Source organism: Diadema antillarum, unplaced genomic scaffold (genome assembly GCF_040938485.1).
Source record: "Diadema antillarum isolate AM-2024a unplaced genomic scaffold, OU_Dant_1.0 seq00000586_RagTag, whole genome shotgun sequence".
In the NCBI taxonomy this organism is placed as follows: domain Eukaryota; kingdom Metazoa; phylum Echinodermata; class Echinoidea; order Diadematoida; family Diadematidae; genus Diadema; species Diadema antillarum.
This window is the reverse complement of record NW_027271520.1, coordinates 1,316,948-1,340,528: the sequence shown is the minus strand read 5'-3', so window position 1 is coordinate 1,340,528 and position 23,581 is coordinate 1,316,948. Positions and strand designations below refer to the sequence as shown.

At 39.7% G+C, this 23,581-nt stretch overlaps 1 protein-coding gene across 1 annotated transcript in view; it reads left to right on the top strand.

The window, feature by feature from the left end:
• The window catches only part of LOC139735617 (uncharacterized), a 60,038-nt gene extending 37,409 nt beyond the window's left edge, over positions 1–22,629 (top strand). Inside the window, exons 4-6 of the mRNA XM_071646373.1 lie at positions 10,087–10,216; positions 13,695–13,953; positions 19,700–22,629. Of these exons, the coding sequence (XP_071502474.1) occupies positions 10,087–10,216; positions 13,695–13,953; positions 19,700–21,193 (1,883 nt within the window). The 3' untranslated portion in view covers positions 21,194–22,629. The remainder of the gene's footprint in view (positions 1–10,086; positions 10,217–13,694; positions 13,954–19,699) is intronic.
• The last annotated feature ends 952 nt before the right edge of the window (positions 22,630–23,581 follow it).

The following is a 23,581-nucleotide window of genomic DNA, read 5'->3' as shown; positions in this document are numbered from 1 at the left end:
TGTTTAAAAGAGTGAAATTGCTTCACAGAAGTGTTGATTCCTGTATCAATTAAAGGTTTTTAACTTCTTAATACACAATCATATTCTTCCATATATCATGGATTCAGCACAGAAGGTTTTGACCAAAATTATGCTCTTTTGTTTAATAAAGTAAACTGTAGTTTTAGAAGACACCATAGAATCATTACAAGAAGACAGAGATCTGGCAAACTTTTGCATGAAAATCCAAATCTTGGTGCTGTAACAGTAAATCATTTTGAAGTAAATGTGATATAAGACAGGGCTCCACACTAACTTTTTTATTTCGTGGCCCGATGGGGCCACCAAAATCATCAATTTCAAATTTTTGGTGGCCCCCAAAAATTAAAAAAAAACCATTAAAATTCCTGCTTTTTTTTTGATGAGTCACAAATTCAAGTTTTGTCATAGTAAGAATTGGAAGCTGGACATATCTACTCATAAATAAACCTCAACAAACTCGCAACACTCACTCTCAGGCACTCATTCAGTCCTTTTCATCCATCCTTTACACAAATTTAACTGCTGAATGGTAAAACTAAGTATAAATATTCATTGACAGGCACATGGGTTGCAACATCTTAACATAGATAAATGACACTTTTCAAAAAATTTTGGTGACCCGAGGCAGGCCACCAAATTTGCCCTTTTTTGAAATTTGGTGGCCCGACTTTCATTTTTGGTGGCCCCGGGCCACCGGGCCACCGTTAATGTCGAGCCCTGTATAAGAGAATATGCAACATCCCACATTCACAAAGTAAGATCAGATTTCAACAAAAGTAATCTCCTGCTTGTAGTTTATTGAGTTGTATTCACCTTCTGGCTTTCCCATGAAATATCACCCTTTCACCCAGTCAGTTGTAAAAAAAAAAAAGTTTACTCATTATACACATTTGTTCAAAAGTCATGCGCACCATGAAACAAATCATAGACGTACATACAACACACGTACATTGTAAGTGTGTGAAGATATAAGCATGTATACACCTACACCAAGTCTCAGTCAGTGAGGTTTATCACTTATTAAGTAGTGCATCTCTGATAAGTGGTTCGTTTAATGCATCATTGAAGTTTATTGTTTCCCAAAAGCCATATCCTTATATTTTGTTTTCAAGTTTTCAAATGCCAATTTATCAGAAACAGTGACTGAGGTATACAATTCATACTCCAAAGCTACTAACTATTACATGTATATCTTTTTATGATAATATGATTCTTTTTCATCAAAGACAATTTTTTTTTTTTTACATCTTTAATGTTGTTTTTCTCTGAAATTTGATTTTGCACCCTTAATGTGCATTTTTTGTTTCATTTCAAAACCAACTCATACTTTTTGCCTTAAAGATATGTCGCTGGTACTTTCGATTAGATTGTTTTTGGATCTGCAGAGGTTGGCAACGAGGATACTTTTATTAGTTAGCAAACTCCACTTGAAACATATGAGATGTGTTGTGTTAAGGCACATTAGCACTCGGGCTGACAAACGCCCTTGAAGAAAACTGGCTTGTAGAAGCTGATTTTATAATTTGCACACGTGTGTATAGTTCAGGAATATCCATCTTAGAAGTACATGTACGTCATGAGGTTTGCTTTGACCAGCTGTGCAGCTAGTAAAAGCCATGCTGAAAAACTTTTTTTTTCTTTTTGTGCATTATACGTGGCTTAGACGCCAGCATGAAGTTTTTTAATAAGATGTTAATGCCGCATCAAACCAGACAAGCGGTTTTCTCACATATTTCTTGATCATGTGCCGCTCTTTATTCTCCAGTCTCTGCTTTAACCATAAGCCTCTTCCGAAGATACTATTAGCACAAGAGTTCTATATTTTATGCTAAAGCCCTTTGGCTAATACAGAGATGGAGACAGAAAGAGATAAAGAAAAGAAAAGGAGGGAGTAAGAAGTACACACACACAGAGAAGAGAAAGAAATTAAACCTCTTGAGCAAACTGCACAGGCTTGGAAAAACGTCAGGTCAACTTTTGAGATGGAATTCTAGATTAAGGATTAGCAATTGTAGATTGGGGGGATTATAAGGGGAAGGCACAGCAGAAGCCAGGCTTTCTTGGGGGAGGGATTAAAAAGCCGTGTTGACTTTGCACATTCCGGATTAGTTCCCTCCAGTTCGCAGAGCGAGAGCATCAGTGGCTTGTTAAAGTGCTCCCCCGTGGCCCTTAAAGGAATCCGGCGTTTGGGAATCGACGTACTGCGCAGGTTGCGCTGCGACCACCGACGACGGGCGGCGGCTAACTGTACGCTCACCGTCCTCTGAGTCCGCTGTGTGCGATTGCGCAAGCCTGTGTCATTGCCACAGAGTCACCCCAAAAGCTTGCTGAGACTTCACAAGGAGTGCACACTTTCTGCACAAAAAGCTCCACAAAAGCAAGTGGAGCTCATGGTCTAGAAACAGATTTTGGCCAAACCAGACAAAACACACACTCACACATGCTCATACTCCCACACTAATACACACCCAAAGAAATCACACTGCCATTGAAAATAAAAAAAAAACAGGGTTGTTCTGTGTGTTGTTGTTTTTATTTTATATGCTCTGGAGCAATCATCAACACGGGCGTTTCTAAAGCGAAACTCGGAACGCTCATCGTATGCCCGAAGGGAAAAAAAGAAAAAGAATAAATAACAAAGAGATTAAGAAATGTATTTCTCTCACATGTGGGGCTAATTTTTGACTCACTCCCTGTGGCAGCAACATCTGTTTGAATGATCTAATACTCTCTCTTTCTATCTCTTTCTCTTTTTTCTACTCTTAAGTTTCATATGTGACCACTTTAATCTCCTGGTTCATAGTGCCCTACTGTGAGAGACGTAGTCTGACCTTGTTTTTTGTGCCCCAGCATGTCTGCTGTGTAATTGAGCCTTTTTCATTTCTTTTCCTTTTTCTTTCTTTCTTTTTTTTGGGGGGGGGGGTCCCTCTTTAGACTTTATACTTTTCAAGCAATCTTCGATGTACAACGGTTATGATACAGTCGGGCACAATTCTCGCTTTATGAGAGGAGAAATTCAATTCTGGGAATTTTTTTTTTTTTTTTCAATTTTGCGTGTTCATGTGCATGCACTGGATTTTAAAAAGTTGCCATTTCCTTGTGAAACTGCTTTTCAAAAACCCACCAGGAATGTGAAGGAATGAAGAATAATATTGGTATTTTGTCATGTTAGGTTTTCCACGAGTGCATACATTTTTGAAGGGATAAAATGCAGTTGATAGAAAATCATCAATCTGGTAGAAACGAAGCAATGCTTTTGTTTCAGGGTTTGTAATAGAGTGATGTTGTCATGTAGGTTGAGATTCGTATGGTAGATTTCAAGGTTTACTCATATCAGCACACAGGATTTGTGCACCCCTTAATGAGTACTGTAAATCCAAGAAATTTTCATGTGGATGAAACTTTTGCAAATTTTGCAAGGAACCAAGATTTGCAAAAGTAAAATGCACACAATTTAAGTGTTTTTTCTGCATAATGCATTGAATGCCAACTGGTAGAGATTCGCAAAAGTTTCATGCCTCTAAAAAGGTTGTCGACTCCAATTCAAGAAAGTTTAATGCTGCGAATGTTGGCTGCGTTCATTGTTTGATCTTTGAAACAACAAGGCTCCTTTGATAATCAGTTATGCCATCATTATAACCTAGAACATGTTTTCATTTGTGTCTTTTTCATGTGAGTATACACAATTGTACGTGAAGGACACAGACAAGACAGAAGCCCTCCTTATCTTTGTCACAAACAGGGTACCCCCAATGGTTCAAGTTTCGTGTTTTGAGCACGAATGTTCAGCGACTTCTGAGAAAACTGCCACAATACTAGTTTCATTACCTGCACTCTCCTTCTAGCGAGATTGTGTGATTGCAGATGTGACTTTGGGTGCGTTTATAAGATTTTTCTTTTGGCCAGAAACAGTGTTTTGAAACACTGTTTCTGGCCAAACAGTGATTCTAGCTCGAAAAAAATTCTTATAAACGCTCGCCGTGATTTGAAACAGTGTTTTGAAACACTGTTTGTAAACGCACGAAATAGTGCGTTTACAAACAGTGTTTCTGTAGAATCAATGTTTCAAAAATCTTATAAACGCAACCGCGATTGCAAACACTGTTTATGTGGCGTCACAATGCCTTGCGCGCACCCTGTTTGACCTTTTGCCGAGGAAAAACTGCGCAGAGTGAGTTGCGCAATGACACAGTCTGAGCGAGAGCCCCAACACGCTCGGAGAAAAAATCTTATAAACGCTCTCCTACCGAAACTGTGATTCAAAACAGTGTTTCAAAACAGTGATTCTAGGCACGCAAAATCTTATAAACGCACCCTTTGACACAACCCCTTTGAAGTAAAAAGTTATGATTGTTGTCAGTGCCTCCAAGCATTTGCATGTTTGGTCACGGCATAATGTCTACAGCACACTTTTGAAACTGAGAGGTCTTTTTTAATTACGAGGCAATTAAGTACTCGAGGAGAGTGCAAGAAATTTCACAGGATAAGAAATTTCATAGCATAGTTTCCTTCTCGTCTGCTTACCAGACCTTGGATTTGCAGTTTTGGTTTGGATTCAGAGCAACGCTGTTCTATTCTATCAAATGCCGACTAAAGGGCTACCAATTCAACAGAAATCATAGAGGTGTTAAAGGGACTGTACAGTACTGGTTGAGGTGGGGATTCAGGTTTATAACATTCCTAAAAGTGAGATAAATGAGAAAACTCTTATGAAATATGAAAGAGCATGTAATTTTAAGAAGGATTCAACGTTTATTAGATGAAAATTGGTTTTCAAATGGCTGAGATATCCAAAAAAGTATTGATAATAAAAGGCGACAGGCCATGCCTTTTATTAGGATCTCTTTGTTTCACCTTGTTTTTGGATATCTCAGCCATTTCAAAACCAATTTTCACCAAATTAACTTTTGATACCCCTTTAATAGAATTACATTGTACATGCTCTTTGACATCTCATAGAGTGGTTTCTGAATATCTCGTAAAACCTTTTAAAAAGCTAAATCCTCACCTCAACCAGAACTGTTGATACAGCCTTTAAAATCCAGTGGCGTGGAGAAACATGGATGGTCTGATTAAATTGATCTCCGTTCACTGCTCTGCTGGGTTTATTCGAAAGCTACGAATAGCGCCTGGCTTTGTGGTCAGCGAATACATACAGGATACATACAGGATAGTATGTGCACCGATATGCTCATTGGTAACAGTATAGTGTACTCTGGTAGAGATTCTTTGGCTGTATGGAGATCAGTGAGAATGCCGTACTCAATTCGTTACAGGTATTCTCTGATGTATCCGAGCCAGGCTAGTCTTTCCACTCCATGGAATCCCCTTGCTATCAGGCCTTAAAAGGGGGTCACTTTTGATAGAGGATTACAAATGTATTATGCATGTATACTAGTATGTTATGTATAATTTATGTATACTGTTTTGAATGTGGATATGTAAGTGTGTTACAATAAACATATAATAGGTACGTATTACATACATTATACATGCATACGTATTGATACATTTGGTTTTGACCTGGGCTTTTTTTTTTTAAAAGCAAGCTTGCTAAATATCTTTATAAGAAACAATATGTATACTCTATTTTTTAATGTAACTTTGTATGTATTTTGTGTGTTTTTTTGATGCAGGGCCCCTTTGTAAGTCATTTTTTTTTGGGGGGGGGGGTAACTGAAAGACCTTCCTTATGAAAATAAAAGAAGAATAGAAAAATTAACAAAAAATATCTGAATTAGTTCACAGTAAGTCAATGGGCACTGACTAAACATCCTATCTGTAAGAGGTTTTACGCCCCATTGGGATGGGATCATGAGGCCTAATAATAATAATAAAGAATCAGTCATTTTTGGTTTATATGATACAGTGATAAAGCTGTATACAGAAAGTTGTTTTAACTGCGAAGAGTACTAATGTATGTTGAATTGCTACACATCGACACTGACACAATTTTTGCGCACTATGAAATACAGAAAGTTGATTGAACTATGAGGACAATGTTGTATTGTTACCCATCATTAATGCCATTTTTTTTCTTCAAAAAGTTGCATTTATAAGAATTGTCACTGTCATTTTATTGACAACTAATTGTGGCTTGATTTGCACAGGTACATGTAATATGATCTCAGAGAACATTGTTTAAATCAGCATTCATTGAGCCTAGTTTCTAATCTATTTTGCCACTTTAAACTGAAAGTTTTGTAATCCCTTGCCTTCACTTTTGCCTCTCAAAGCAGCCTACTCTTCAACAAATTCTCTCTGACATAATTTTTCTTTTTTTTTTTAATTTCAGCAATAAATTCATCACAGCATAAATCTTCAACATATCAACATAACTCTTCAAAAAATATTCTCTCCAACGTACATGCTTTCTTCTACTGTAATTCTCTTTGACATAAATTCTCCTCAACATAAATTGTTGGCACTATGAATTCTCTTCAACACAAATTCTCTTAAACATCAATTCCCTCCGACATTATCAATTCTCTTCGATATGAATTCTCTTCAGCATAAATTCTCGTCAGCATAAATTGTCGGCAATATGAATTCTCAACAGCAATTCTTCAACATCGATTCTCCTTGTACTTGTCCTTTGAGCATACTTTAGTTAGTGATACGACAGATACATTCAGTCACCAATATGATAATTTGCACCTTCTGTCCGGTAATTGTCAGAAAGGTCACGTGAATATGAAGACGTAAATTTTTATCGACAAAGCAATCCTTTCCCTGTCTTAAGCTAACTCTGATGGCGCCCTTTTTCAAGGTTGCGGCGATAGCTTTCGATTGCTGGTCGGAAAAACAACCTACATGTAGGTGTATGAGAAGAGTACTTTGAACCTGAATCGTTGTGTGCCTACTTGAAGCTTGCACGAAAGTTTGATCTACTGAATGTACATTGTATTCTCCCCATTTTCACCACAGATATACACCTGCGAAGGAATTCTCGATTTATATACTGTATATTTGATTGCAGAACAAGTTATTACTCTGTCCTTAAACTTAAGATACTACAGCTGCTAAAAAGACAAAATAATGATGGAATATGGGTTTTTTTCACCATAACTTTGACAATATTCTTTGTTATCTTGTTATGTAACAAGTGAGGCATCACTAGAAAGTGTTATTTTGTTTTTACTATCTGATGGTAGACATTCTTTGAAATGTGTAAAAATGGCTCTTAACCCCTTTTTGCAATCAAACTCTTCATATACAGTATGTATGTCCTAATTTAGCATTTGTCACATCTGGAGTAGAAAGCTTCGTTTTCTCATGACATTGAAGTTACAAATGGATTTCTCCTTATTTTTCTGTGGCCTATGAGAAATCATACAAATGGAGCCATTTTAGGCGAGGAAAAAAAAAAGACTGGACAAAATAAAGTTGAGTTTGTGCTGCAGCTTAATGCCTGTAGATATAAGAGATTTAGGCCTGGTAATCATGTGTACATAGGGAATTTATTCTGCCTGAAGTGGGATATTGTTTTACAGGTTTTTAGCCAATCTCTGGGCTTTGTGTCCGTATTTTGAGGGTTCAGCTGAGACCGGGGCCTAAGCGTGTCTTTGAGGGTATGGGCAATTACAAAACCACTGAGGGCTTTTAGTGGACTTTGCTGTACTTTCGACATCTGTTGGCGCTCCCCTAACTGGTTTCTTGTAATACTGAAAAACGGCGGTCTTGATTTGAAGGCAATCTTTGGTGTAAATAATAAATAAGTTGCCTTGAAGTAGATGAAAACAGTTGTTTCTTCATGTTCTTAAATCTTCTTAATATTCAGCTCCTTATGATTAAAAAAAAAGGGCAAAGAATATGCATGGTGTCTAGTGGGATATATTCTAGTTTCATGCAAATATCATCTTCATATTTTTAACATTGAATCACTTTGCAGAAGTTGTTATTCTCATCAGCATGTAAATAGTGTTATTTCATAAAATTATCTAAATACATTCATTTGTCATTTCATTCTTGATCCTTTTGCACTAGTGAGCATAGAGTATTCACAGGGAAAAAGTACATGGAACCTTGTAATTTGTACAATAATTCATATCACATTACATCCAATGAGAGATTATAGAGGCTATCATTTGGTAAACATCTACATCCATTACACAGATATCCCTGAACCAGCAGTGAAACTTTGTGACATTTGATTCTCTTGGTTTTACACATGTATATCACAGGGATTTGCAAGCACAAAGAAACCACTGAAATGGGTACAAAGTTTATCCCAGCTGTTATGTTGCAGTTTTGTTTCCTTTCATTACCCCCACCCCCCAATAGCCTGACAATCTGGCTCATACTCTTCATGGAGGAGTTTCACACTGCAAGATTTCCTTGTTCACAGTCATGTTTAGGGCGACAGGCCATTCCGACACTACATTGAGACACCAAGCTGACTGCTTTTCAGTTGCAAAGGAAGTTTGATACAGCAGCTGTATCACAAACTCCATGGCCTGTCAGCCAAATGCACAGTATCGTATACGCCGAATATTTCACGAGGTTTTTATTTTCGCATATTTAGCGAGTTGGGTGCTATTTGCAAAATCAAAGACACGGCAAAAAATTGACTTTGATCTCGATATGAATGTGACGTATTAGTATGCCCATTTCTCTGTTCAGTTCAGTACTCCATGATCGCGAATTTAACCAGTCGCGAAATCGTCAGGAAGTCCCGATTCGCGGAAATTTAGACTCACTAAATATATGGCATATATACAGTATGTGATGTATAAAACTGTATGAGAGTGATATGCGGTAGTCACGTGTGAAATCAAACTGTGGCAAGAGGGAATAAATTGTGAAGTTTACCCCACCTCAACAAAGGTGTCCTACAGCAGTGCTTCTTAACCAGTGGGTCACGATGTCTTCCCCAAATTAAAATGAAATCTAAATTTGAATTAGATCTACTCATGTAACTGGGCCTCCAAACACATTACAAATGCCAAAGTGGGCCTTGGGTTTTTAAAAAAAAAAAAAAGGTTGAAAACATGATTCTACAGACTGCAAATGCTTGCACCGAATGTGGCTAATCTCATTTTGTTTCATATCATATTCCAATCTGTTTATCTATTCCCATTTCAAATGAAAATATGCAACAAATACATTGCATACACAATGCTCTATCACCATTTTCTTACGATCTGAACATAAGCCTTTAGTTTGTTTGCAGTCAATGTGAAATGACAAGAGAACTTTGAAGACGAAAAATGGAAAACACCTCTTGACTGCGATGAGCCAAGCACTTATGGAAGAAATGTGATTGTTTCATTGGGCTCCAGAATTGAAAAAGGGAACTTGATAAGCATGAAACATGCTTTGAGATACAAATTTAGAGTTTCTTGTAAGTCTGAAACCTTTTGTAGCTTCTTAATGCTTTCCTCAAATGGGGTTCTTGCCAGAAAGAAAGAAAGGGGGGGGGGGGGGAGAGAAATAGAGGACATGCAGGGTGATAAGTTTAACAGAATGCAAGGCACTTAAAGTCAATCAAATCTCTCCATGGTTCCCAGCCCCTCATAATGGGAAAAGGTCATTATGTAGTGTGTCTTCTCTCTATCTAGAGAGAAACAGGTAGGTAGGTAGATAGATAGATAGATGAATAGATGGATGGATGGATAGATAGATAGATAGGATAGATAGATAGATAGATAGATAGATAGATAGATAGATAGATAGATAGATAGATAGATAGATAGATGAGATAAGATAAGATAGATAGATAGATAGATAGATAGATAGATAGATAAATAAATAGATAGAGAGATAGATAGATAGATAGATAGATAGATAGATGAATAAATAGATAGATAGACAGATAGATAGATAGATAGATAAATAGATAGCGTGAAGAAGCCAGATGAAGAGACCCCATTGATTGCTATCAAGATGGCTTGCAGAGATAATTTTTTTCTCTCTTCAAACAAATTTTTTTTTGTGTGAATTTGTACATTTCTTTAAAGCATACCCGACAGCTCTGGGCATTTGCGAAATGATCACAGGCAGGAGACCGGTGAATTTGAGGGTTTTATTAAATGTCTCTGTCTTTCTTGTGGTCATTTGTTCTAGGTGTCATTCAAGTCAGGAACTGGAAACCCCTCCCATTTTCTTCCATCACCGACAACCAGCAGTCGTCTGTCGGCCAGCTTTTCGGCGATCTCCTCTCTCACATCACCCTCAAGATTTCCATCCTCTCAAGGTAAGTTTGCCTCTTCTTCTTTGTCAACTCTCTGAGCCGTTACCGATCGGACTGTCACTGTCCAGTGATGCTAGCCTGGAAATATTGTACTGCATATTACATGAATATGAGACCAGTTTGAGGCAAATAATTTTCACACAACAACAGATATATAATGTACTCTTACATGAATACCACAAAGATTGGAACAGTCATTGGAGTGGATTCCCCTCTCATCAGTTGCTAGCCATCCCCTTTAAATGAGTGTTTGTCAACTTTTTTGTTTTTGCCTTTGTACATAGTGAGCATGAACAGCACCATATTCTCCTGGCAGGGCATTACAGCGTGCCGTATATGCCATATATTTTGCGAGTGTTTTATTTTTCCCGAACTTCGGGAGTCAAATGCTACATGTATTTGCGAATTTAACAACATGGCAAAAAAAAAGATCAGCTCTGATCGCAACATGAATGCGATGTGCACGTGTACATTTCTCCGTTCGTTGCTGTTCTCCATGATGGCAAAATTTAAACCACTCACGAAATTGTGGAAAAGTCCCTATTCGTGAAAAAATTAGCCTCACTAAATATGTGCCATATATTTTTCCCCAGATTGTTTTACTATATATTTATAGACCAAGTGGGACTTCCTGCAAGGACTACTCTTAATCAGGGATATGCTAGTTATGCTAGTTAGGTCTTTACTTGCCCAAGAGTAATTTTAAGTTGCCTGGAGCTCGTGGACAAGTACAGCTAGGTTTGTATCACCTTGGCTTCACACAATTGCATTGCGTATTGATGTTTTCGCCTCTTGAAATGAGCACGGAGAAGGAAGAGATAAAATCAGTTATTCATCCCCCAGCCATATTTTGTCTCCTTCGTTCATCAGAGTGTTGTTAGGTTGCCGTATAAAGCGATTGACTTGACTGTGCCGTCGTGTGACCAGTTTGTTATTATGTGACCAGGTTATATTATGCACTGTTACCACGGTGAAGAGTGGGCCACACCACAAGACTTTGTGTAGCTGTAGAAAGTGATGAGACAAGCAATTATGAAAAATCAAACACAAACAAAAAGACCCCAAAATCACTTCACATAAATTTGAAGAAAAGAAGATTACATGTACATTAGTAAGCACAGTATCCTAGGCTTCTACCCTGAAGACAGTGGGAGAGCAGAGGGTACAAATGTATGTAAACATCATCATCACCATCATCATCACCATTATCACCATCACCATCATTGCCATCATCATCATCATCATCATCATCATCATCACCATCACCATCATCGCCATTATCACCATCATCATCATCATCATCACCATCATCATCATCACCATCATCATCATCATCACCATCATCATCATCATCACCATCATCATCATCACCATCACCATCATCACCATCACCATCATCACCATCACCATCATCATCAGTATCATTGTCATCATGATCATGTTCATGATATTGATTACTGGTAATTACTTACATATTTCCTGCAAGCCCCACCAAGAGAGTTTGTAGTAAAAAGTAATTCAGGAGAAGTCATTGAGGACACCCACCCCTCCCCTCTGAATATTTTTGCAGTATTACATGATATTACTAGATATCTTTTGGATCGTGGCTGTACTATGTTCATGACCACTGTAGATGCATGAATAAAAAGAATCTTAGTTCTGTAATGACCATTATCTGCCAAATTTTAAGTTTTTAAGTTTTTAATGAAATACCCCCTTGCAGCTATTAGCCTGTATCGGGGCTTGACACCAACTTTTTTCTCTGGTGACCGCTAAAAGTAATCTTTTTAGAAATTAGGTGGCCCAACATCAATTTGTAGTAGCCCCAGGCCACCGCTAATGTCACGCCCTGCCTTTAGGCACATATGGAAGCCAAAGAAATTGTCTACAAATTGTATCTCTCATCTTTGCCAAAAAGAGGTGCAAAATGAGTGTCAGTGTTAAACGCTGTTGGTGAATGCCATTACTTTGCTGAATCATAGGAAACATCAAGTCATCTTCTTTTTATTTTCATTTTTCTATCTTGCCTCAAATATTGCATTAGTCTTCTCTCAAGGCTCTGACATATTTATATTTTTTTGTACTCAGGTGTCTCCTAAAAGATATGGGGGGGGGGGAGTATTTTCGTGAGATCTGAAGGTTGAGAGGGAATAGTATAGTACTTTCCCTGCAATGAAGGTCAAGTACAATAAAGTGAAATTTCAAAATGGGCATTTCTGCAAACCGCACTTTTGACTCAAATTTTACAGCTCTCAGTCACTTATATTGATATGTGTGAAATCTCTAGAGTTTTACTATAAGCCTTCAGAAGTCGACATTCTGTTGAGTGTTTGAAAATATCCTTTTGATGATGGGGAGTATTGCATGGATAGCACCTCGATTCTACTACTTTGCTCCTTGTGCTGGCTTGTCCGCGGATTAGGATGATGCAAGTCGAAGGGCATTGTCTCTACAAGCATATTTGCTTCTTGCCTTCTCTACCATACCCTGAAACAGCAATGAGAAAAGCAGCAAAATGCAACCATTCTTGCTGTCGATTTTGAGGCTGTATAGGTGTGATGGGAGTGCATCCACTTTTTTGGGATGTCTCTGCGTTCCTGCGATCCGTTACAAGAGAACGAACAAGGCGCGATGCCTATCGCAAGTTGCACGGTGAACACTTTGGTTGTTCCATTGTTGCTTTTTTCCTCTCTCCAACTGCCCCCACTGCAGCCGCAGTATGTAAGAAGATTAGGAAATGCTAGAGTTCATAGCGGATTAGCGTGTGATGTCTGCCTTCACAAGTGAGAGGAATTGTGTTTTCCGCAAGAGTTGGGGAGGGTTTTCTAGTGTATAAGGCTTCCTGGTGGACTTGACGGTTTAGTAGCTGAAAAGGACGCCTGCTCTCAATAGTTTCCCTCTAATATGTCATCTTTGGTATTCAGCAGCTCGTGAGATAGTGGTTAATGCAATCTTGATGTTTTTTCCATCTTCTTCTTATTTTGTGAGTGTGGATTATACAATGCAACAATTATTTGCTTAAGTGCTGGCAAAACACTGTTTTTTTCTTGGCATTCTCTCATTACACCATTGTGCAATTTGTTGGTAGGACTACATTGTATGAATCCAGAAGAATTTTATTAGAAAAAATGAAAGAATTTACATTGTATTTCATGTAATAGTGTAAAGCCCACAACTGTCTATGTTGAAAGTATGCTGCATACAGCTAATTGTATCCACTGTTGTTATTTTTCTTCAAACAAAAAAAACAACAACAACCAAATGGTGTAATTCTGGTAACTTTAATTTATTATGATATGGATGAAATATGAGAGGAAAGAATTTTCTCTACGTGGTAGCATTGTCTTGCTCTCATAAAGTGACGCTTTGAAAACCGGCAAAGATGCTGCATAAGATGATTATGGGTGTGGTTGTCGGTGCGTGAGAGTAGAGAGACAATATACGCTCACTTCCTTTGGTTGAAATGATCAAGATGGCGGAGTTCTCTGCTTTCCCCCAGTGACACGGCGACGCCCAAACACTCCGCTCCCACCGGTAAGAGCTCCTCGGCCAGCATCAACTCCCTCCTCCGGCGGGGCTTGGACCTTCCGTTCGGCATGATGGCACGGCGCATGAAAACGGGGGACGGGCGAAGCGCGGGCCGCGCCCACCCAGCCCACGAGCTGCGGGTCAAGCTCCTGCAAATCCTGGAGAAAAGAGGCCCCACCCTGCTGGTCAGCCATGGATGCCCATTCTCACAGGTGAGTGGTATCCACACACCTCTCCTCCTGGTGTCCCCTTCTACCACAGATGATACCTCTGCTGCTGCTGCTGATGATGATGATGAAAATAATATGGTGATGGTTATGATGATGGTATTGATGGTGATGATAGTGGTTCTGGTGGTGGTGGTGATGATAATGGTGATTTTGTTGGTGTTGGTAGTGGTGATGATGGTGCTGATGGTGGTGATGGTGGTGGTGATGATGGTAGTGGTGATGATGGTTGTGATGTTGTGTGGTATTGGTGGTGGTGTTAGTAATGATGATGATGGTAATGATGGTGGTGGTGGTGGTGATGGTGATGATGGTGGTGGTCCTTATGGTGGTGGTGATGATGGTGGTGATGATTGTGACCATTGGTGATGGTGGTGATGGTGGTGGTGATGATGGTAACAGTTACGGTGATTATGATGGTAATTGATCTCATTTAATATGCAAGCATATGGATCATGATAGGCAAAACACATAAACCTTTTGAAAAATCAGCAAAAATGTAGTGGCAGTCCTTCAAATCACCTCCTCCAGATTTTTGCAAGAAACTTGTTTTCAGGCCTTTTTGTGGCAAAAATGTCCAAACCCTCTTATGATATTTGCTGTTTACCTCATCCTGTGTAGAACACCTCGATTTATTAACCCCAGTATCTTCATTTTCCTCTCCAGCCTTCTTGTAGAACTGTATGCAAATATTGCCATTACAGAAGATATTTTTTTTTCTGATTTTCCAAGTAGGCATCTAGCCAGTGGTCCTAATAGTAATACTTTTAGACAAACTAGTACAACCATTTAATCCACTTGCCCAACAGTGGCTTGTACTTGTCAGGGGCAAGTGGGGGAGTGAGTTTGTAAGACCCTGATAGTAACGAAGGCTTGGAGTCTCGTCCAAACCACCTGTTTGTCTCACGAGTGGGCAAATGTTCACTTCTTTATGCAGTTGAGGCATGGTCCATCGTATTTCTCTCCTTCTTTTTCTTCTTTTTTTTTTGTTTTGTTGCTGCTTTCAGCGACCACACGATCAAGACCTGTAATGCAAACGTCCATTTCAATTAGCTGTGGCAAAGCTGTGCATTGTCACAATGACCAACCTGTGAGAAATATAGATGTATGGCCATGACCGACGCATAGGCCCAATATCATAATGCATTTTTTTTTTCTTTTTTTGCCATTGTTGTAGCGGCCAGTAGGGCAGTCCAGGCGTTACCTGTGTGTGAGCTTACCTTGTGATTCTCTTCAGATTTGAGGAAGGATTATTTGATTACATTGCACTTGTTCCCCTCATTTTTCCCAGCGTGTTTGTGTGCGTGTGTGTGTGTGTGTTTGTGTTTGTGTGTGTGTGTGTGTGTGTGTGTTTGTGTTTGTGTGTATGATGTACTATATTAGGAAAGAAGATAAAGATCTCTTTCTAGGCGATCAGTGTGTATGTGTGTGTGTGTGTGTGTGTGTGTGTATAAATCTCTCTGTGTGTGTCTGATCTGCATATAAAACCGTGGTGTATTAAATGTAAACACAGGTTCACACAGACAAAGGCACACATGCACATACATGTACAATGTATATATACCCACACACACACAAGCAAATGATATTAAGACTTTTTTTTTTGTTTTTACAGAGACCTCATAATGTTGAATAGAATTGTGCGTGGCTTGTGGCCATTAGTGACAGAATGTGATTTTTAGTGAATATCCTGCCATTTAATGTCTGTCTGTCTGTCTTAAGAATATCATGAAGTCTTTATCCCACCCACCCCCAACCCCCCCCCCCCCCAAAAAAAAAAAAAAAAAAGTCTCTGGGAAATAAAAAAAGAGTGATTTCTCAGTTTGGGTTCCACTAGCATTGGTGAATATCAACTTAACACATTGACTTTTTCTGTTACAGCAATGTGTTGTGAAAATTTCCTGGAGATTGCCACCAATTACAGCTATGATAAACCAATATCATAATGACAATAACAAATCCAATGATATGAAGAAAAAAAAACCCACCATACCAGCACTTGAATTAATCTGTTGGAATGCTCACAAATTGCGACATTGATGTGGTTATCATATTTCTGTAGTTTGTGTGTACATGTATACATATTTCTGTCATTGTATCTGTAGTGTAGTCAGGGACCAAGGGATTGTCCCAAGTATCTTGCAAGCATTCTGATGATAGTCCCACCCATGCAAATTTTTGGGAGTTTGTAGTACAGACCAGAGTAGCCAGGGCATTGTGAAGATTTTGGTGGAATAAACAATTAATGAATATTTAATATCATACATTGACCTGCTAGTATGACACACTAAGAGGTTACATAACATTTCACAGAGCAAGAGATTGATTGTAAGATTTTGTGCTGGTCTGTGCTGTGTTTTGGGGGAATCGTGTGAATCACTGCCAGAGACGGGAGCTGTTATGCCATTTTATGAGGTTCGCTTTTGAACACAGGATGTCACGGTTCGTGAATATTCATAAGTAGTGTCTATGCTTTCGAGATGTCGTCTTACCATCATCCTTGGTACGGAAAAATAAGAAGGGTGAATCAAATGCAAATACATACAAGACAAGAACATGGGATGCTTTATATGGCATCCAAATTGAAGATGAAATGACAGGCTTAGAATCGTAAAAATAAAGAGGGAGGGGGAAAAAAATCCGGATTAGGTTTGATTGATCTAAATTTAGACCGTTTGCGGTGGTCGAGAAGCAGAACGAGAATGAGGGAAATGTGGTGTGCTTCGCCGATCGGTGGAGAACCACTGCCTATTCTGATAGCGTCGTGAGTCACCAAATTGGCAATACGACGTGGATGGATTGCTTTGCCGAGCTGGGATGTGTCAATTACTTGGACGTTTGACGTGAATCATTGTTTCCTCTCTGTTGAAAGCCGGAGTCTCTAGGTAAACTTTTTTTTTTGGCCTTTTTTCCCCCTTTTTTTTTAACGATCCAGGGGAGATGTTCCTGCAGATTTAGAGAGCTCTTGAAGGTAGATGTGGTGACTAAAAGCACAGGCTGATGCAAATATGCGTACTTCACGTCTTTACAAACAAAATGTTGCTCCTTTGAGTAAGCGAGCTCTACCATGTGAAGACAAGAAGACTTAGGATTAAGAAACAAGTCTAAAAGAATACAAACAAACAAACTCAAAACTGAAAACAAAATTATCTAAAGCTATGAGAACTCAGCAAAAACAAAAATTATATTAGAATGCTATAGGTAGGGATGGTTTGTTACACTATACCACTCTGTGCAACAATAGCAGCAAAAACATTTTTTTTTTTTTTTGGGGGGGGGGGAGGGGGGATCTACATGTGTTCAGGCTTGTACTTGTGCGCTTTCTTACCAATACCAATTTGCCCTTGTAGCGTGGATAATTTTGCTAAAAATACAGCAACACAAGGCAATAGGTTTGTTTTCAGGTGGAGATATGAAAATGTGTACAAAGTTACTTTTATCTTGCAAATCATAAACGAGGGAAGTAGGTTGAATTTGGCTGGTAACAATACCCCCCCCCCTTTAAGTCTTACAATACTATTTTACTGAAACATTAAGGCATGTCGGGGGGGGGGGGGGGGGCTGGAGGGAAAGGGGAGGGGGAAGAGGGGCGGTTAGTGTACACCTTAGTGAGCTTGAAGAGTGTCAAAACATCCTTAAAAGTTGTGAATGGATCACAGCGTGCACTTTGCATTCCTAATGATGAATGTTTTCATTTGCAAAGTGGACCCTCATTCTCCAAAAACCGATTGGAGACCAAAGTTACGTTCACACACTGTTCCTAAACTTTAAGTTTAAGTCAGAAACTTGTCTTTCGATGATTGATTTTTAGTTAAGCGCTGTGTGGACGCACTCAAAAGTTAGCAGTCTTAAAGTTTAGTCAATGATTAGAACCACAAAACATCTTAGGGTTTACACTCTATCCGCGAGCCAAGGGGGGGTCCCCACTCGTAGTTTCGCTCCGTATGGACACAATGATCGACGAGCTTTTGAGTTAGCGTGACCCTTGCTTTTCGAATTTGCTGCCGGGTCAACCTCCAGCTGTGCTATTTTGTATGGGCATAAGGTCATAGCGAAGACTCTGCACTTCCGGTATAATTATCGAGCGGTATTCACTCATAAGTTGTATCTTAAAGGAATAGGTGTGCGTGTGAACCCATGTCGTGAATTCAGAAGTGGAGCTTATCATCAACAGTTAAGTTTTCCACTTAAACTTCAAGTTTGGCAACTGCATGCAAACATAACTACTGAAATTCTGAAGAATATGCCTTCATTTCCCACCAAACAAAATCTCCATACTTCCCAGATCACAGTTATCCCTATTCCACTCGTGATGTCAAAATATTTATATAGATTTTGTTTTGCTTTTGTCTTGTTTTTGTTTTGCTTTTCAGACAAAATTTGTAGGACTGGACTAGTCATAATGTATCTACAACAGGAGGGTCAGGGTTGTCAAGATTTCTAATTGTGTTGTTGTCTCGTTTTGTATTATTTTTCTAGCTATGTATCCAGGTATGTTGCAGAACCCCCCCCCCAAAAAAAAAAAAAAACAAACAAACAAACAAACAAACAAACAAAAACAAAAACAAAACAAAACAAAAAAACAAAAAAAAGAATAACAAGAAGAGCAATAAAACCAAGCAGAAGGAAAAAAAGTAAAAATTCAGATAAATTGCAATGATTTATGGCATTCACATATACATTTTGTAGTAGTTTGTTGTTGTTGGTTTTTTTACGAAATTTTGCAATGCCACCAATATTTCTGAAATTGAGAAGACCTCACCTCCCAAAGCACAGAGGCTTGTGTATATTTTCTCTAAGGTTGGAGATCAGTGAATATGCTTCTTACAAAGGCATAAGACCCATTTCTCATTCAGCTGCTACAGTCCTTGATTGTGAATCTTAACTGCTTGCAAAAGTGTCTTGTACAGGTTCCAAAGCACAAAATCCTAGATGCCTGCAAAATACATAGTGCAGTACATTAATGTTTGACTCATGAAGAAAGCAACAGGCTCTGATGAAAGTAACGGATGTTATTCCGGTTGTGGGAAGTGTGTGACACATGCACTGCAAACATCACAATCACATGACTAGCACGGTTATTTTAAGGAACCCCGAAGACACTGTATTAGGTGATTAATTGACATTTGAATGGTCATAACTTTCGGTGCTTTATCACAGATGATAACTTTCTTACGGGGGGCAGTTCGAAAAATTTTGTTCTAAAAAAGCTTGCAGATCATCTGCTTGATGCTTCCATCATGTTCTGAACCTCCATGTGTTCTTGGTGGGTATAGATCCTAGGGTTATGTTGTCAGACTCTGAAGATGCATTGCATTTTTTTTTTTTGCTCACAAAGACTCCAGTTGGAATAACTAGTTTGGATGAATGATTAACATTTGATGCTTTTTCTATGTGTGTGTGTGTGTGTGTTTGTGTGTTTGTGAATGCGTGCTTGCAGTTGATAGTGTGTGTGTGTATGTGTCAGTTTTATCAGGTTGTGTTACTGCACTTGTGCAGAATTCTGCAGAATCATTTTTATGAAGATTGTTTTTGCCGTATCATTTTCAATACAGAATGAACAATCATTGCCGTTTTCCATGATCACAAATACAGTACTCTGCAAACATGTTGCAATCCCACAAATTGCTGTTTTCATATCATACAAGACTTCACTTGTTAGCTACCATATACCCCCATTTCATGGCAATCTTAATCCGATCCTTAAATCCTTTTGGTTTGTCATGCACAGGTTACTGTTTCGCAGATCCTTCAGGGCAAGTACGCCAAACAGCTGACCATAGAGAAGATACAAGCCTTCTACCAGTGGTACAACATCTACAACGGTCTGACAGATAACACCATGTTGCCGGCAGACAAGGTGGACAGCGCCACGCTGCCTCGCATCAGCTCCAGGCACTGGCGACGCCCGCGCACCCTCTTCAACCCGCGCACGGAGCTCCCACGCCTCCTGCGCTGGTACCGCCAGAACCCCCGGCCGAGCCGCGCCGAGATGGAGGTATACCTGGCTGAGCTGAACTCGTCCGACTTTCGCCAGAATGGCACCCCCCTGCAGTACTCGTCCATCATGATCTGGTTCAAGAACGCCCGGGTGAAGTACCGGCACCTGCTTCGCTCCAGTGCCATTGCCCAGATGCATGAAGACATGACCTATGCATCCATGCAATCACCAGAGGAACTAGTAGTGGATGAAGATAAAGAGAGGGATGATGAGAAGGAAGAAGAAATGGTTGTGGAAAAAGAGGATGAGGATGAAGAGGATGAAGAGGAGGTGGAGGAGAGAGAGAAGGAAAGGGAAAGGGGACCCCCCACCAAGGGACCGTCCAGGAATGCAGCAAAGAGCCCCGCGAGAAGTCCTGCACGGAGTCCCGCAAAGAGTCCCGTGAGACCTCTCCAACTGAAGCAGGAGCCCATAGTGGAGGCCGAGGACTCGGAACGCAGCGAGAACCGCGTGGAAGCGGCCGTCCCCAAGCCTGTCATACTGCCCTCGTTGTTGCACATGCAGGCCAAGCCACACCTCCAGCCTGTCAGTATTGTCAGCAATGGTCTGATCGTCCCGAGTCGGCTACCGAACGGCTACCAGCAGCCCGAGGCTGCCCTCCAAGTGCCGGACTTACGGAAGATCGCGTCGGGTTTCGGAATCTCGTTAACCCCCGAAATGGCAGCAGCCGCACACGGGCTGCCCATCAACACCTTGGCCCACTCCCAATACCTGCAGGCAGTGGAGCTGATGCAGAAGGATTGCCCCACGGGGAGGATAGACTACCACAACGGAGCATTGTCTGTTCCCAAACCAACTCCTCTCTCCCTGACTACTTCGTCGGTGTCACAGCACAGGACGTCGACGCCCCAATCGCACAAATCGCAGTCAGAGTCCTCCCCGAAGCAGGCCAAGTCGCCGCAAACGACCACCTCGCAGACGCCCACGGCGCGCATTCCCCGCAAGCGCTTCACCATCGACCCAACCTTTGAGGTGCCCAAACTTCAATCGTGGTTTGCCATCGACCCGCGGCCCGATCGACAAACCATTGAACGCTACGTCCAGGAACTGAACTCCAGCGAGTGGCGCCGCCACCAGCCCAAGTACAACAACCGCGTGGTCTATGTCTGGTTCAAAAATGCTCGTGCCAAGTATTCAAAGATGCAGTCGATTGCCACAGACCCAGAGACAGAAAGACGGCGCTCAGAACTAATCAGGATGCATCACGAAGCCCAGATGTCATGAACTTTTGCCTTAGGTTTTCAAAATTTATCCATCATGCCAAGTTCTTCTTTCCTTTGGTAAAACAAAGAAGAAGTACGCAGACATTTCGTCGTCTTGAATGAGCAATTTTTTGAAAGAATTTTGTAGAAGACGAACTCATGTCTTGGTACCTTTTATACCACGTCTGATAATCTATGACCACTTGCGCGATACATCTCATTTCTACAGTACCATGTGCGAGCGGCGTGTGTGCGCCACCAACCAGCATCTCACCGAGTATACCTAGTCGTGTCGTTTCTTCATAAGTACTGCAACATTTTTGCTTGGAGTTTGCCAATATCTCGAAGTCATCCAATGCTAAGTGAAAGTATTTGTGGTGGCGTGTTGGTTTGCTCTCAAACTTTGTTTGGTGGGTCAAAATTGAAGGGGACAATCAAATGAATTGCATTTATTTGTGCAATTTTTATGTGCTAAAGCATATCATTATCTGCACTTTCTAGTTTCCAAATGCTTTTCCTGTCATAAATTTCCTAACTTCATTTCTCAAATGAATTATATTTTATTTCTGTGTTTTTTCCTCTTTTTTTTGTTGAAGCAGAGGTGTTCTTCATATGTATGTGTAGTTTATGTAGATCCTGTAAAAAAAAAAATTGTTGATCTTTTCACTGTTCCATCACTTTTGCTATGCTCTTTATTTCACTGCACATTTCAGAAGAAAAATGTATTTGGAAGTTTTGATTTTATCCTTAATGTGTGACATATTGCACATAGGCACACTATCTTGGAGGCTAGTCTGATGTGATGGATGGTAAAAGATGATAGCTATAATAGTATTCTAGATACTAAGCCATTGCCATCATTAGAAACTTTTGGTATCGAAACAAGATACAACTGTTTCAAATAGAAGAAGCAAATGAAAGCAACTTTGCCATCGAATGGCATTCACATGTCATTGATGTTTTTCTTTTTTTTTTGTCAATGAACCATGCAGAATAGTCTTCAAATGAAGTAAGACACAAAAATATGGAAGGATACTATCAAAGGTAGTAATATGTCGCAGGTTTTGTACTTCACTAAGTGTCCTTGTACAACTCTATAGATGCCTCATCATAAATAGCATCAAGTGTCTATGTAAGCATTCCATTGATACCTCCGGTGCTATCTTGAAGTCATCAGCGTGACGAGATCATCTGGGGAACAAACAACACAAACATAAGCTGGAAAAAGAAAAGAAAAGATGCACTGTTTAAAATCACTTTCACCTATGGATTTGCAAGTCTATGGTGTGCAAACGTTCATCGAGCTATAGGACCTTTGAAGTGACATCATTTTAGTTTACATTTTGCCAGATCTCTGACCTCAATTGGATGGAAGTATGAAGGAATTACAGAAGCATGTACGCTCTTAGCTGTTTGCAATTTTGATATTTCTGATTGTTCATGAGCTTAATCATCTGCCAAAAATGGTAACTTTACATCAAGTGGGATAAGCATAGATATGTTTTTCTTCCCTTTTTTTTTATTTTTTTTTTTTTAGGGGGGGGGGGGGGTGGTGTTAGGTTACAGTTCATGCTTCTGATTGAAGGAGGTCAGTGAAGTTAATACCTAGACCAGCATGTTGCGTGATTAAACTGTTTGTAAAGCTAGTTAAAAGAATGGATGTAGCTAAGCCCCCTCCACCCCCCCCCCCCCCCATTCATTTGGTTACCTTTTCTCCTTAAAGGAATAAGTACAATATCATACATGAATGTGACTCAGTTGTTTCAGATTAACTGTTCATCCACAATTTCCCAAGTCAAGACTCATTGGGTATACACAAGCTTGTATCTGCCAACGTTGCCAAGTCTAAAATCTTTCAGTTAACCCTTCTCATCCCATCATCAACATACCTATATACACAAGTCAAAATGAGTTTAGGCTGGTGGACCGGAAACGATTAATCTGTATATAACAGTTCATCTGCTACCTTTTGCCACGATCTTCTTATGCGCACTGCTTTCAATCACAGTATGGTGGGCGCACGACAGTCTAGTTGACAAGAAACGTGAACACAGTGTTCTAGAGCTACCAGTTCTTGATTCTCCACGATATCTCTTGATGTATTGACAAAAGAATGATTTGAAGAACCTCTTTGATTCAGAAATTCGGTTTGCATATTGACATATCGTCAGGTGAGAACCAGAAGGGCGCTATCGGGTTCTAAGATTTGAGCATAAATAAATTCAAAGCAATCAATTTTCATGAAATGAAAAGTTTACTTTATAAATCAAAAGTGGGTAGATATATAAGCATTGTTCTAACTATCTGGTAAAATAGTGCCCATGTGGTTTTGATTTGTAACATTTTACTAAAATTGGAAATAATTTGAAATTGACATCATAATGTAGAGGAGATCGAGCTCTACAAGATG